An 11,180-nucleotide genomic window follows, 5' to 3' on the forward strand; every position below is an offset into this window, starting at 1 on the left:
TTTTTTTTCTCTTATACTTATTTCGGGGAGAGATTATTAGGTCTACGTACACTTCTACCCTCTCCACACTTTGCTCAGGAGACTACACTTGGATTTGTTGTTGTTACTTATTTTGTGATTGCACTTATTTGTTTCCTCTATTCAGAGTTTGTACAGGTTTTGAAGACTTGTAGATTGTGGAGGCCATGGGCTCTGAGTTTTAAGATTGACAATCTTTTCTGTAACATTAGATTTGTACCTGTACACTACTACTCTCTAGCACGCATATTTTGGTGTGGTGTTAATTTTTGTCACTATATCTGTATTGTGTAACTTGCCATTATGATTCAAAGGGTAAAAAGTGAATCTTTATGATGATGTTAATATTCACCAAAGAAGATTACAATGAAAGCACAACTTTCTGCTGATAAAATTCATTCAGCTATTCAGATTTGTGGCAGACACTTTAATCAGTGAGTGGGCCTTTAGTAGGTTTCTAGCAACCAATATAATTAAGGAATGAGAGAGTGACAACTGGAAAGGCCAATAGAACAAAGATAGTAATCATTACACCACCATCACAAATTCACAACTAACCAAACTTCCAAATTAGTGGTCGAGCCAGAATTTTTAATATACATGCCACTTAAATCATCTTTTTTCTGAATTAGCTTTCCCGACAAGTGAGGTTTGCTCAAGTTGTTGAGCACCTTCATCAGGTTTTGAATCTTGTGAATCTTAAACTAACAATTGGTAGAATGTATCAAAATATCCTTTAATTTTGTGGTTTTAAACATGACATGTGAGAAATCAACATTAAAGAGTTGTCAAAAAAGGAAATAGATGACATACAAATTGAAACGAGTGAGACTATATATTTTTTAAAAATCTATATATTTTTGACAAAGGAATTCAATCGAACTGTCCAAAACCAATCAATCACATAAGCACACCATACCATCCATAGTGATACAATCTCAATCAAATCTTCAAAAATCCTATTTGATAAGATTTGTACATTATTATAGAGACAAAAGGATAAATTGGTACGCACCCTTACGCTACATTTCTGTCATAAATTGTTTTCACAACTTGAATCTCTTATGACAACAACTTTATCAGTTACGCCAATGCTCTCGACACTCGTTTTAAAAGAAAAAAGAAGAGAAAGTTAAGTATAAGAGGCATTGGTTTGATAGACACTTTCCATTGGAAGGATTCTGCATACAGTGTCCTTTCAACATCTTTATGTAAGAGAAAATAAACAACAGCAAAACAGGAAAAAGAAGTTAAATATTCCAAAATATTTATATATATATATTATCACAGATTCACAAGTAGACAATCTTAAGACTGGGAGTGTGCAAAAGACACTTTACTTTTTTCCTTCTTTTTTTCTCCCATATGACACAAATCTATTCAGCACAAAACTGCTATCATCTATATTTGCTTTTGTTTCCTTTCTATCTAACCCCATCTCAATGTGCTTTTTGAGTGTCCCAAAGAAATGCAACAGTTATGTACTTTTTTTTTTTTTACTAGCCAAGGGAAAAAAAATAAGTGTGGGGGACCATAAATTTCATGTCATTTTCAGCATTTTTTGCTTGGATAGTTCAATACTTTTACTTGTTTTTTTATGAACTTGAAAGAAGGTCTATTGTACTATAGGTTCTATAGCTTTCAGCTGCTAGTGTATAGGGTATGCTAAACTTCAGAGACAGAAAATAAAGAGTGCATGCAGGGGAATCTTTGCTTTCTTCATTCAATGAAGTATGTCATGTTTCTATTATTCATAAACTTGTGTTTTTTTTTTCTATCGGTCGTCTCAATTTAAGTGTCTTACTCTCACTGACTCTTGTTTATCAAGTCGATAACAAGATTCAAAAGTTTATCTTTATTTCTTAAACTTCGTGCTCAATTAAACTAAGACACTTAAATTGAGACAGAGGGAATATATAATACAACTATATACAAGTACTTAAAAGGACTTTCTCATGTTAGTTGTTCCCCCTTTTTAGCCCCTTCTTGTTTGAATACTTTGCAATGCATAGGTTCCTAGTGTTCAACATTTCTTGATCATTAATTTTTGTGAACTCTATAGCTAAAATGGTTTCAGAAGACTCACCCCCACCTTCACACTCAAGCATTTTACATCAATTTATAAACTCAGACTCCATCATGACTAGTCAAATTGGTAGCCAACATTTTGACATGTATCAATCTGATACTACTACTGCCTATCAGCCTCATGGTGGACTTTCTAGATCCATAGAGTTTGTTAATCATCCTGATTTTACTACTGATTCTCATGATGTTAACCATAGTAGACATTTGATGGATCTTCTTGGAGCTTCACATGATGCTAATACTAACCAACAAGCACAAAGACTCTCACTTTCTTTAGGTTCACATTCACTTGTTTCAAGTTTTACTAATCCTAGTTACATGAACCAAGAAATTGACCAAAGGAACAATGAGTATTCTTTCTCTGCAGCTGCAATGAATCAATCTTTTTCGAATGTTTGTGGAACTGAATCTTTTGTTTCTGCTATTGGTAACTCAAAGTACTTGAAACCAACTCGGTCTCTGTTGGAGGAATTGGTTTGTATTGGTGGCAAGACTATTGATTCAAGTAATGAGAAGTTTATTAGGCGATTATCGCGTAATAGCAAGAAAGGATCTTTAAGCCTTCGCGCTATGTTGAAAGGAGAAATCCCACCAAGCAATGAATTGTTCAATGAACTTTATGTTAAAATCATGAAGCTCATAGTCTTGTTGGAAGAGGTAAGCAAATATAACACCAGAATTCTTGATTATTCCATCTCGTCTAAAAGCTTAAGAGGTCGTTTGTTAGGATGTATCTAGTATAGTACATGTATTAGTCATCATATATATTATTTAATCCTTTGTTTGGTAGGGTTTTCCCTCTATGTATAACTAATCTCATCATTATTAATATACGCTATTCAGTACTATTCTTATATACTCTACTAAACGATACATATTTTGATTCAACTTTTTTGGTTTATAACATTACTAATGCTGATTTTTCAGGTGGAAAGGAGATATGAGCAATATTATCAACATATGGAAGAAGTTACTTCAACATTTGAGGTAATAGCAGGATTTGGAGCAGGGAAAGCTTACACAGCACTTGCACTTCAAGCAATGTCTAGACATTTTTGCTGCTTAAGAGATGCCATCATATCTCAAATTAATGTCATTAGACAAAAAATGCTACGAGACGTGCCGAAAATTAGCAGTGGCTTGTCACATTTGAGTCTTTTTGAGAAAGAAACTATGCAGAACAGAATATCTCTTCAGCAACTTGGAATCATTCAAGGTAATCGACAAGCTTGGCGACCAATTAGAGGATTGCCAGAGACATCAGTGGCAATTCTTCGTTCTTGGCTATTCGAACACTTTCTCCATCCGTATGTACTCTGATCATCTCATCTAAAAGCTTAATATGTATGTCTGCAACATTTATAGTAACTTGTATTATATTAAATGATGGTCTTTCTTAAGCAGATATCCAAATGACTCTGAAAAGCTTATGTTATCATCTCAAACAGGCTTATCAAAAAATCAGGTAATTATGAACATATAGTTTGGCATAACATTTTGAATAGTCAATATTCATAATTAATTTAGTATTATGATGATCTTGTTATAAGGTTTCCAACTGGTTTATTAACGCGCGAGTTAGGCTATGGAAGCCCATGATTGAGGAAATGTATAAGGAAGAATTTGCAGAATCTTCAGTTGAATCAGATAATTTGTTGAACAGAGAAGGTGTTACTGATTCCGCAGAAGAATGAAGTAAGCAAGCAAACTTAAGCTCAAAAAACAATTTTAATTTTAATCTTTTTTTCTAATGGGATGTAATTTGTCATTTTCTAGCTGTCAAAACTATTGTGAGCGCGATTAGGCGCTCAAAAGGCAAAACTCTCAGTCGTAACAACTTTTAGTCTTTAGTTACGAGTCTGTTTATAGTCATGGCTATTGTCATAATCAACTGATTGAATGTTTGTTTTTTTTCTTTTGTGATGTTAGGGGTTGAAGTGAGAAGAATGAGGAAATATATTTTATTTGATGTAATAATACTATGGTTTTACAGAGTTGGAATTAATTGAAGGACTGGAGTGTGGGAGAAAAGTTGAAGAAGTACAAGGTGGGTGGCAATTGGAAACATGTTAGAAACACAAAAAAATGTAGCCTGATATGGAAGGCATTTATTGTACTTTTTAGTACTTGATGATGTTAAGAAATAGTAGTAGTATAGTAATAGTTTCTGAAAATTGTAATGCTTTTCACTATATTGTCTCAAATTTTTATGTTTAGTATTATATATATATAGGCTTTATGTGGTAGCCTTATTCCACGTTAAAAGTTTAAGCTTTTGCATGCATTGTTAACAAATTTACAAACATTACTAGATAAGTGCTACTCCCCCAAACTAAAAGAGAAGAAAAAGACTAACGTCCTTTCGATTCGTGTGAGCTTGTTCATATTATTAAATTTATGATGAATCTTCATAATATAGAGAAAAAATTAAGCAAAATCCGCATTAACATCCAAGGGAATGTTACTAATGAAACGTGTAGTAATAATATTATCACGAGTTCCTCTTGTATAATAACATATCTTCCATCTCCTGTATTACTATTTAAATTTTCTATCAAGCTCTCCAATCTAAGAAGCGGAAAAACATTATATTTATTTTTTCGGTATTGTTGCTAAAACTGCATTTGAACCATTTTTGTCACTATTAATAATAGCCGATAAAAATAATAAAATATGGATTTTAAAACAAAAATACGACTCAAGATATTAAAGCTTAAAATAGAATACGGCATAATATCCACACAAAAAATCCCTTTGATCATGAGTTTATGCTTCTGCTCCAATTTGAAACCATCCATTCTCTTCCCGGAGTCCGATTTCCGATGGGTTCAGACCCGTACCCGACCCGTTTCCTTCACTAAGCTAATCCAAATAAAGTACAGTTACCGTGGATGCATTAAAGCAGTCGGAGAAGAAATCGGAGTTCTATCGCCGGACGACAGCTTATCGGTGCGAAATCCGGTAATTGAAGAGGAAACAGTTCCGGAAACTGAGGTTAATGAAGTAGAAAATGGAGTTGCTAGTGTTGTAGCTGAAGAAAAAGCTCAAACTTGGATAAGTAAGAGTGAGAACAAGGAAAAATTGGATGAGGAAGATGAAAACGCTAGTAGATTCAAGCTACGTAATGGTAGAGAGGTGAGATTATTTTTTCGAATTTTATTTTTTTCTATTTTCTAGGGCTAAATCTTAGCAGGTTGAAGTATTGTATTTTATTTGCTATTTCCCTCTGCTTTGTATGAATAAGTTGATTTTAATGAGCATATAATATTTACATAGAGAAAAGTTTATCAGCAGCCCTATGCATACACTAAGTTTAGTTAATTTATCCGGATTAGTCGGGCTCCAATACTAATACTGGACACCGGATGAGAATCGAAAGAAAAAAACACTAGGAAGAGCATTAATCACAAAACAAGCTGTGATGTGTTTTCTTTTCTTTTGTCATTCCTATAGTAAATGAGTCTTTTGTGTGGTGCTAGTCTTCAAACATAAATGGTGCTAATATTTTGTGTGGAGTATAAGGGTAAGTGAATAAGCATTGATAGATTTTCATTTTTAAATTTTACATTGTGTGCAAAATTAACCATGATATATCCATACAAGTTTAAGTGAAAAGAATGATGCATGTTATGTATTTATTGGTATGCATAAGTTTTTTGATATGGCATATGACTTTTTTTTGTTACTTTTGTTGATTTTCCAATGCAAAAAGCAGTTTTAGCAATGCCAACCAAATTTTCATGTACTCTGCCTTTCTATTCTTGGACTCAATTTTTTGCTGCTTTAGGTTTTTGAAGAGAAAGCCTACCTAGTGGGTGTTGCGTGCAAAGGTGATACAGAAGATTCATTTGGTATAGAGGAGTCACTCAAGGAATTGGCTCAGCTGGCTGATACTGCTGGACTACTGGTTGTTGATTCTACATATCAGAAGTAAGAATTGGTACTATATTCATTTCTGATATACCAGTGATGGTTTGTATAACCTTAGCTTCATAAGTCCTGGTTAGTATAATCCTATATAGATCAAAATGTAAATAGTGTAACGTCCACTAATCATAGAGCTCACTTTAACTGCATAGACATGTCGTCTTACAGTTGTTTAACTTGGAGTTGTCACAAAAATATTATTAACTTGTTTATGGCGTGGGATCTGGGTTGTGTAATCATAGAACTTGTTTTCCACGTTATTTCATTTATTTATTCTTTACACTTACTGGGATGGTACTGTCAAGATGCAAGAGAAATACATTATTTGCTTTTCCTGTTAAATTTCTTTTGGCTCAGCTTACTCTTTTCTTTTCTTATAGGCTATCTTCTCCCAATCCGAGGACTTACATAGGATCTGGAAAGGTTTCAGAAATCAAAAGCGCAATTCGTGCATTTGATGTTGAGACTGTTATATTTGATGATGAACTTTCACCAGGGTATTTCTCAGCAATTTTTTTCCCATTACATATTATTATTCTTGCAAGAACGTTGCTGTTATATTCTGTAATTTTCTGTTTTGTATTTTACCTTTTTTCCTGCAATGCTTTCGGTCTTATGGAGTTTTTTTATCCACTCTGGCTACTTGTGCTTGGTTAATATTTATATCTAATTGGTAGTGCTTCATTGAATTCTATACTTGAAAAAGGGTAAATTCAACTTGTGGCAATCAATAGGCTGATTGTTTTATGATGCTCTTTTTAGACAATTGCGTAATTTGGAGAAGGCTTTTGGTGGAGATGTTAGAGTGTGTGATCGCACTGCTCTCATACTGGATATTTTCAACCAGCGTGCAGCAACCCGTGAAGCATCTTTACAGGCAAGTCCACTATTGTTGTTGGTATTGCATCCTGAAGGTTTTTGCACTTTTACATAACCAGTTGAATTTTTTCAGGTGTCATTGGCACAAATGGAATACCAATTACCACGGCTAACCCGTATGTGGACTCACCTTGAGCGTCAAGCTGGAGGGCAGGTCAAGGGTATGGGTGAAAAACAGATCGAAGTAGACAAGAGAATTTTACGTACTCAAGTAAGCAATTTTTGCTGATTAAGCATAAATTTTTTATGTGTATTGTAATTAACTTTTGGTCCATCCAAATTGAACTAGAGCTAGATATTAACCCTCTGTATTCATTAATTTTCTGGACAATTGTAGAGGTTGGACTGTAGTGAGTTTTGATTATTGGTTTCTGAATTTTTGCCTGTCATAGCTTTCACTACGCTACTGGCTTTAGTCATATTATAGTGGCCTTTCGGTGGCATGCTTTTAGCATCTTCCGAATTTCAACAGCAAAATGCTTCGTGCGAGCACCAGCTTGCATCAAATTTTAATGAGATGGTATACAAAAAGTTCACTGATGCACATCCGGAACTTTAATTGAAAACAGATCTTGTCCTTTCTTTGCAAACCTGTGTGTTAATGCTGAACTGAGCTCTCAGTATTGTTTTTCCATCTTGTTGCTTATCTGACCATGCAAAAGTTAATGAGACCTCTATGAATAGTGAAATTCCTTGGCTTAGTTGCACCGGGTCTCGTGGTGATGACCCTGCTTTTAAGATTAAACCAATAAGTCATGATTGTCTTCCTCTGTCAGAGCTCCTGATTTGTATCGATAATTACCCGGAGAAGTGGATGAACCTGCTTTTTCCTTTTATTTATAACCCTCTTTGTCATAGTTCTATAATCCATTTGTTTTTGGAGTTCTCTACTCTTTCTTTCATGTTAATAATATGTAAATGTGAGGTACATTTTTTTTGGGTCGCTTTTGCACCTTTCTCTTGTGGGATCACACTTAGTATGTTGTTGTTTGCACCTTTCTTCTGTGGGATGGGATAACACGGGGTATGTTGTTTGCACCCTTTTCCTGTGGGATGGGATCACACTGGGTATGTTGTTGTTTGCACCTTGCTATGACTAACTTTAGATTTTACTATAACCTTTTGCAGATTGGTGTACTAAAAAAAGAGCTAGAATCTGTTCGGAAGCATCGAAAACAATACAGGAACCGTCGTGTCTCTGTACCTGTCCCTGTTGTATCTTTGGTATGGAATTTGTCTTTTGTAGAATGTTTGTACACCATGCTCAAGAGAATGGATAATTTATATATAAGTGCTTATTGTTTTAGGTTGGATACACAAATGCCGGAAAAAGTACACTTCTTAACCAGTTGACTGGGGCTGATGTTCTTGCGGAGGACCGATTATTCGCTACACTTGATCCTACTACAAGAAGGGTGCAGGTGAGGATAATGACTGAGGATTAACCCTCATGACAGCTCAACTCATTGCTTGGACATATTTCCTATATTTGGTGCCCTTTTCAAGCACATAAATTCCTCGTTGGCTGAAAATTATGTGCATCTGGATTGTATCCGCATTATAAGTATAATTATTTATCTGTATGGTTGTAATGTATTGTGCTTGTTGTCAACTCTTCTGAGCCAGATGAAGAATGGGAAGGAGTTTCTGCTTACAGATACAGTTGGCTTCATCCAAAAATTACCGACAACTCTGGTAAATACCTTTGCAACTTTGAACAGATAGTTCATCTTTTACATCTTCTCGCTAAAGACAAGTTTCAACATAGGCTCATTTAATAAGTTAAGATATTATGAAATCGGTCTTTTATATGGTTTTTCTTACAATAGGTTGCAGCCTTTAGGGCAACACTTGAAGAAATCGCTGAGTCTTCAATTTTAGTGCATGTGGTGGACATCAGGTAAAGTAAATCCATTTGATAGAGTGAGTTCTTAATACAACGTCCAACGTAAGCTCCTTATCTTCTTTTGCCATCTTGTTTAGTCACCCACTCGCAGAGCAACAGATAGAAGCTGTGGAGAAAGTTCTTTCAGAACTGGATACATCATCAATTCCAAAGTTGATGTTGTGGAACAAGGTATTAGTGTTGCATGTCATTTAGTTTGAATACTGTTTTATTTGCAGTGAGCACTCTACTTCCTTAATCCTAAGCCATCTTCTTGTTGATTGGTTTGGTCTTCCTCCAACTGATCATGATATTTTTTGCTAGATTCTTGTGTTGAACCTGCAACCCTTTCTTTTTATGCCGTTCCCTGTTAATGTTGAATGTTGTTGGTTTATTGTCGGGCTACTGTTTAATGATGCTTACTGTACAAGAATTGTCATTTTACTTTAAAAAATTTTCCTTCGTGTATCATATGCGTCGTTTGTCCTTTCCTCACTGACCTCAGTGCACATTGAAAAAAATATTGTTTTTCCTGCCTAAACTGGATAGTCTAGGCATAGATGAGCATCTTCTATGCATAAACTTAAACTGGTATCATTTTCCCTTTCTTTCCCATTTACCACAATAGATAACGTTTTCTGATAAAGATGGTTAGTATGTGATCAACCTGACTTCTGAAGTTGAAACTACTGTGTAATCAGACAACTATCTTTTGACAGGTTGATAAAGCTGAAGATCCAGAGAAAATCAAGTTAGAAGCCAAGACGAGAAACGATGTGGTTTGCATTTCTGCTTTAACTGGTGAAGGGTTGGATGAATTCTGCAACGAAATCCAGAATAGACTAAAGGTATATGGCTTGTTTTATTTTCTCCAAAAGAAAATAAGGCATATACATTGCTGTCTAGCTAGGGGATAATGATTAATCAATAGTTTTAGGAATGGTTTGATTTTGATGGATAGAGCTTTACTTGTTTGGCAGGATGCAATGGTATGGGTGGAAGCCTTGATCCCATTTGATAAAGGGGAACTCCTCAGTACGATACATCAAGTTGGAATGGTTGAGAGAACTGTAAGCCGCATAATCTTAGTAATTTAAAAGTACTAGTCATTTTCAAATGTCTTCCCCATTGCATTTTGCCCCTCACTTGTCCCCCACCCCCTCCACCCACACACTTTTTGCACTTCTATAAACTTTAAGGGAAGTGAGAGTGACTAATCCCCACCTAGCTTTTCACTTACTCTGAAGTTTGAAAGTGTCCTTGTGCATGAGATAGTTGGTTTTCTTTTTTGCTATTATCACTATGAAACTAGCTTTGGGATTGAGGCGTGGCTGTTGTATCACCATGAACTCACTCCATATTGTTCTACAATAGAGCTCTAGAATTCTGGTTAAGAATAGGAGGATTTGTGTGCCAATAGCCTAGCCACAAACTACATGAGAAAGACAAGCATACCGACAGTGACACAAATCCATTTCTTTCATTTCCTGCATTAGTCCAAGCAATATGGAGAAAATATTGACAAAATGGTACCAACATTGCCTACTATCCCAGATTATAAGACATAATTTTCATCTTGTATTTTCTTTTTGATTTTATAGGAATACACTGAGAAAGGAACTCTGGTGAGAGCACATGTTCCCCTCCGATTTGCAAGGCTTCTAACTCCTATGAGGCAAATGTGTGTATCATAATTGCTTCAAGTCACCAAAATACATATACTTGAAGGGCAATAACACAAGCACATCATGATTACGGCCAGCATAAATTGAAACTTAAGATGAATGTGAAACTCCCAACACAAGAATCTCCAGATTGTGGCTTCTGACAAATATGCATAACAGTAGTAAACAAGAATCACTAGAAGTCGTCCATCTCCTCACATCAGCAGTCCGTTGACTGAAGAAAAAGCCGGCATGCTTGTTCAAAGGAATTTGTGCTAGACTGGTATACATTATTTGTACTTCTGTTCTCACTAACTGCTGCTTCTGTAAATAGAAATATCTCGTCACACGTAACTACTTTGTTAGACTGTTCCTTCTCCCCATTGTACAAATTGACCTAATATTCCTAAACAGTTGATCGCGTGACATGCACAGTTTGACCTGGTTTGTCTACGTGAGCTGTATGAGAATGTTCTGTTTTATCAGCAAGATGATTTTAATTTGTAGTAGTAGCTTTCTAATGTGTCTAAAAGTCATGTTAGTACATTTACTTTAGCTCATATTTCTTTTACGAAGTCTTGTAGTCCCATCAGAAGATTTATAATGTACTTCGTTTACTCACTATTTTTACTTTGTATAATATATAGTAGTGTGAGATGAGTTAAATGAAGCGATATAATCAGAAATAATACAGTCGATTCTAGTTTGTTTTGAAATCA

The 11,180-nt window shown here is 35.1% G+C and overlaps 3 protein-coding genes across 6 annotated transcripts in view; 2 read left to right on the plus strand and 1 right to left on the minus strand.

Moving 5' to 3' along the window:
- Positions 1–11,180, minus strand: part of LOC125855069 (floral homeotic protein PMADS 1) — a 287,719-nt gene that overhangs the window by 206,894 nt on the left and 69,645 nt on the right. The window lies entirely within an intron of this gene.
- LOC125855049 (BEL1-like homeodomain protein 11) lies at positions 1,341–4,358 on the plus strand. 3 transcript variants are annotated; one of them, XM_049534698.1, is made up of 6 exons: positions 1,341–1,749; positions 2,474–2,763; positions 3,034–3,413; positions 3,511–3,571; positions 3,657–3,801; positions 4,036–4,358. In XM_049534698.1, the coding sequence occupies exons 2-5, from the start codon at positions 2,479–2,481 to the stop codon at positions 3,798–3,800; spliced, it is 870 nt and encodes a 289-aa protein (XP_049390655.1). In that variant the 5' UTR covers positions 1,341–1,749; positions 2,474–2,478; the 3' UTR covers position 3,801; positions 4,036–4,358. The 3 variants fall into 3 exon arrangements, with proteins under 3 accessions (XP_049390655.1, XP_049390654.1, XP_049390653.1); XM_049534697.1 differs by lacking the exon at positions 1,341–1,749 and having other exon boundaries at positions 1,776–2,763; positions 4,100–4,358; XM_049534696.1 differs by lacking the exon at positions 1,341–1,749 and having other exon boundaries at positions 1,777–2,763.
- On the plus strand, positions 4,824–10,959 carry LOC125855040 (uncharacterized). The gene is made up of 13 exons (XM_049534683.1): positions 4,824–5,241; positions 5,894–6,036; positions 6,414–6,530; positions 6,796–6,910; positions 6,986–7,123; positions 8,041–8,136; positions 8,220–8,333; positions 8,539–8,607; positions 8,742–8,812; positions 8,896–8,989; positions 9,517–9,645; positions 9,778–9,867; positions 10,399–10,959. Exons 1-13 carry the CDS (start codon positions 4,867–4,869, stop codon positions 10,489–10,491), a joined length of 1,644 nt encoding a protein of 547 aa, XP_049390640.1. The 5' UTR covers positions 4,824–4,866; the 3' UTR covers positions 10,492–10,959.

The sequence above is a fragment of the Solanum stenotomum genome, chromosome 2, assembly GCF_019186545.1.
Source record: "Solanum stenotomum isolate F172 chromosome 2, ASM1918654v1, whole genome shotgun sequence".
NCBI classification, from domain to species: Eukaryota; Viridiplantae; Streptophyta; class Magnoliopsida; order Solanales; family Solanaceae; genus Solanum; species Solanum stenotomum.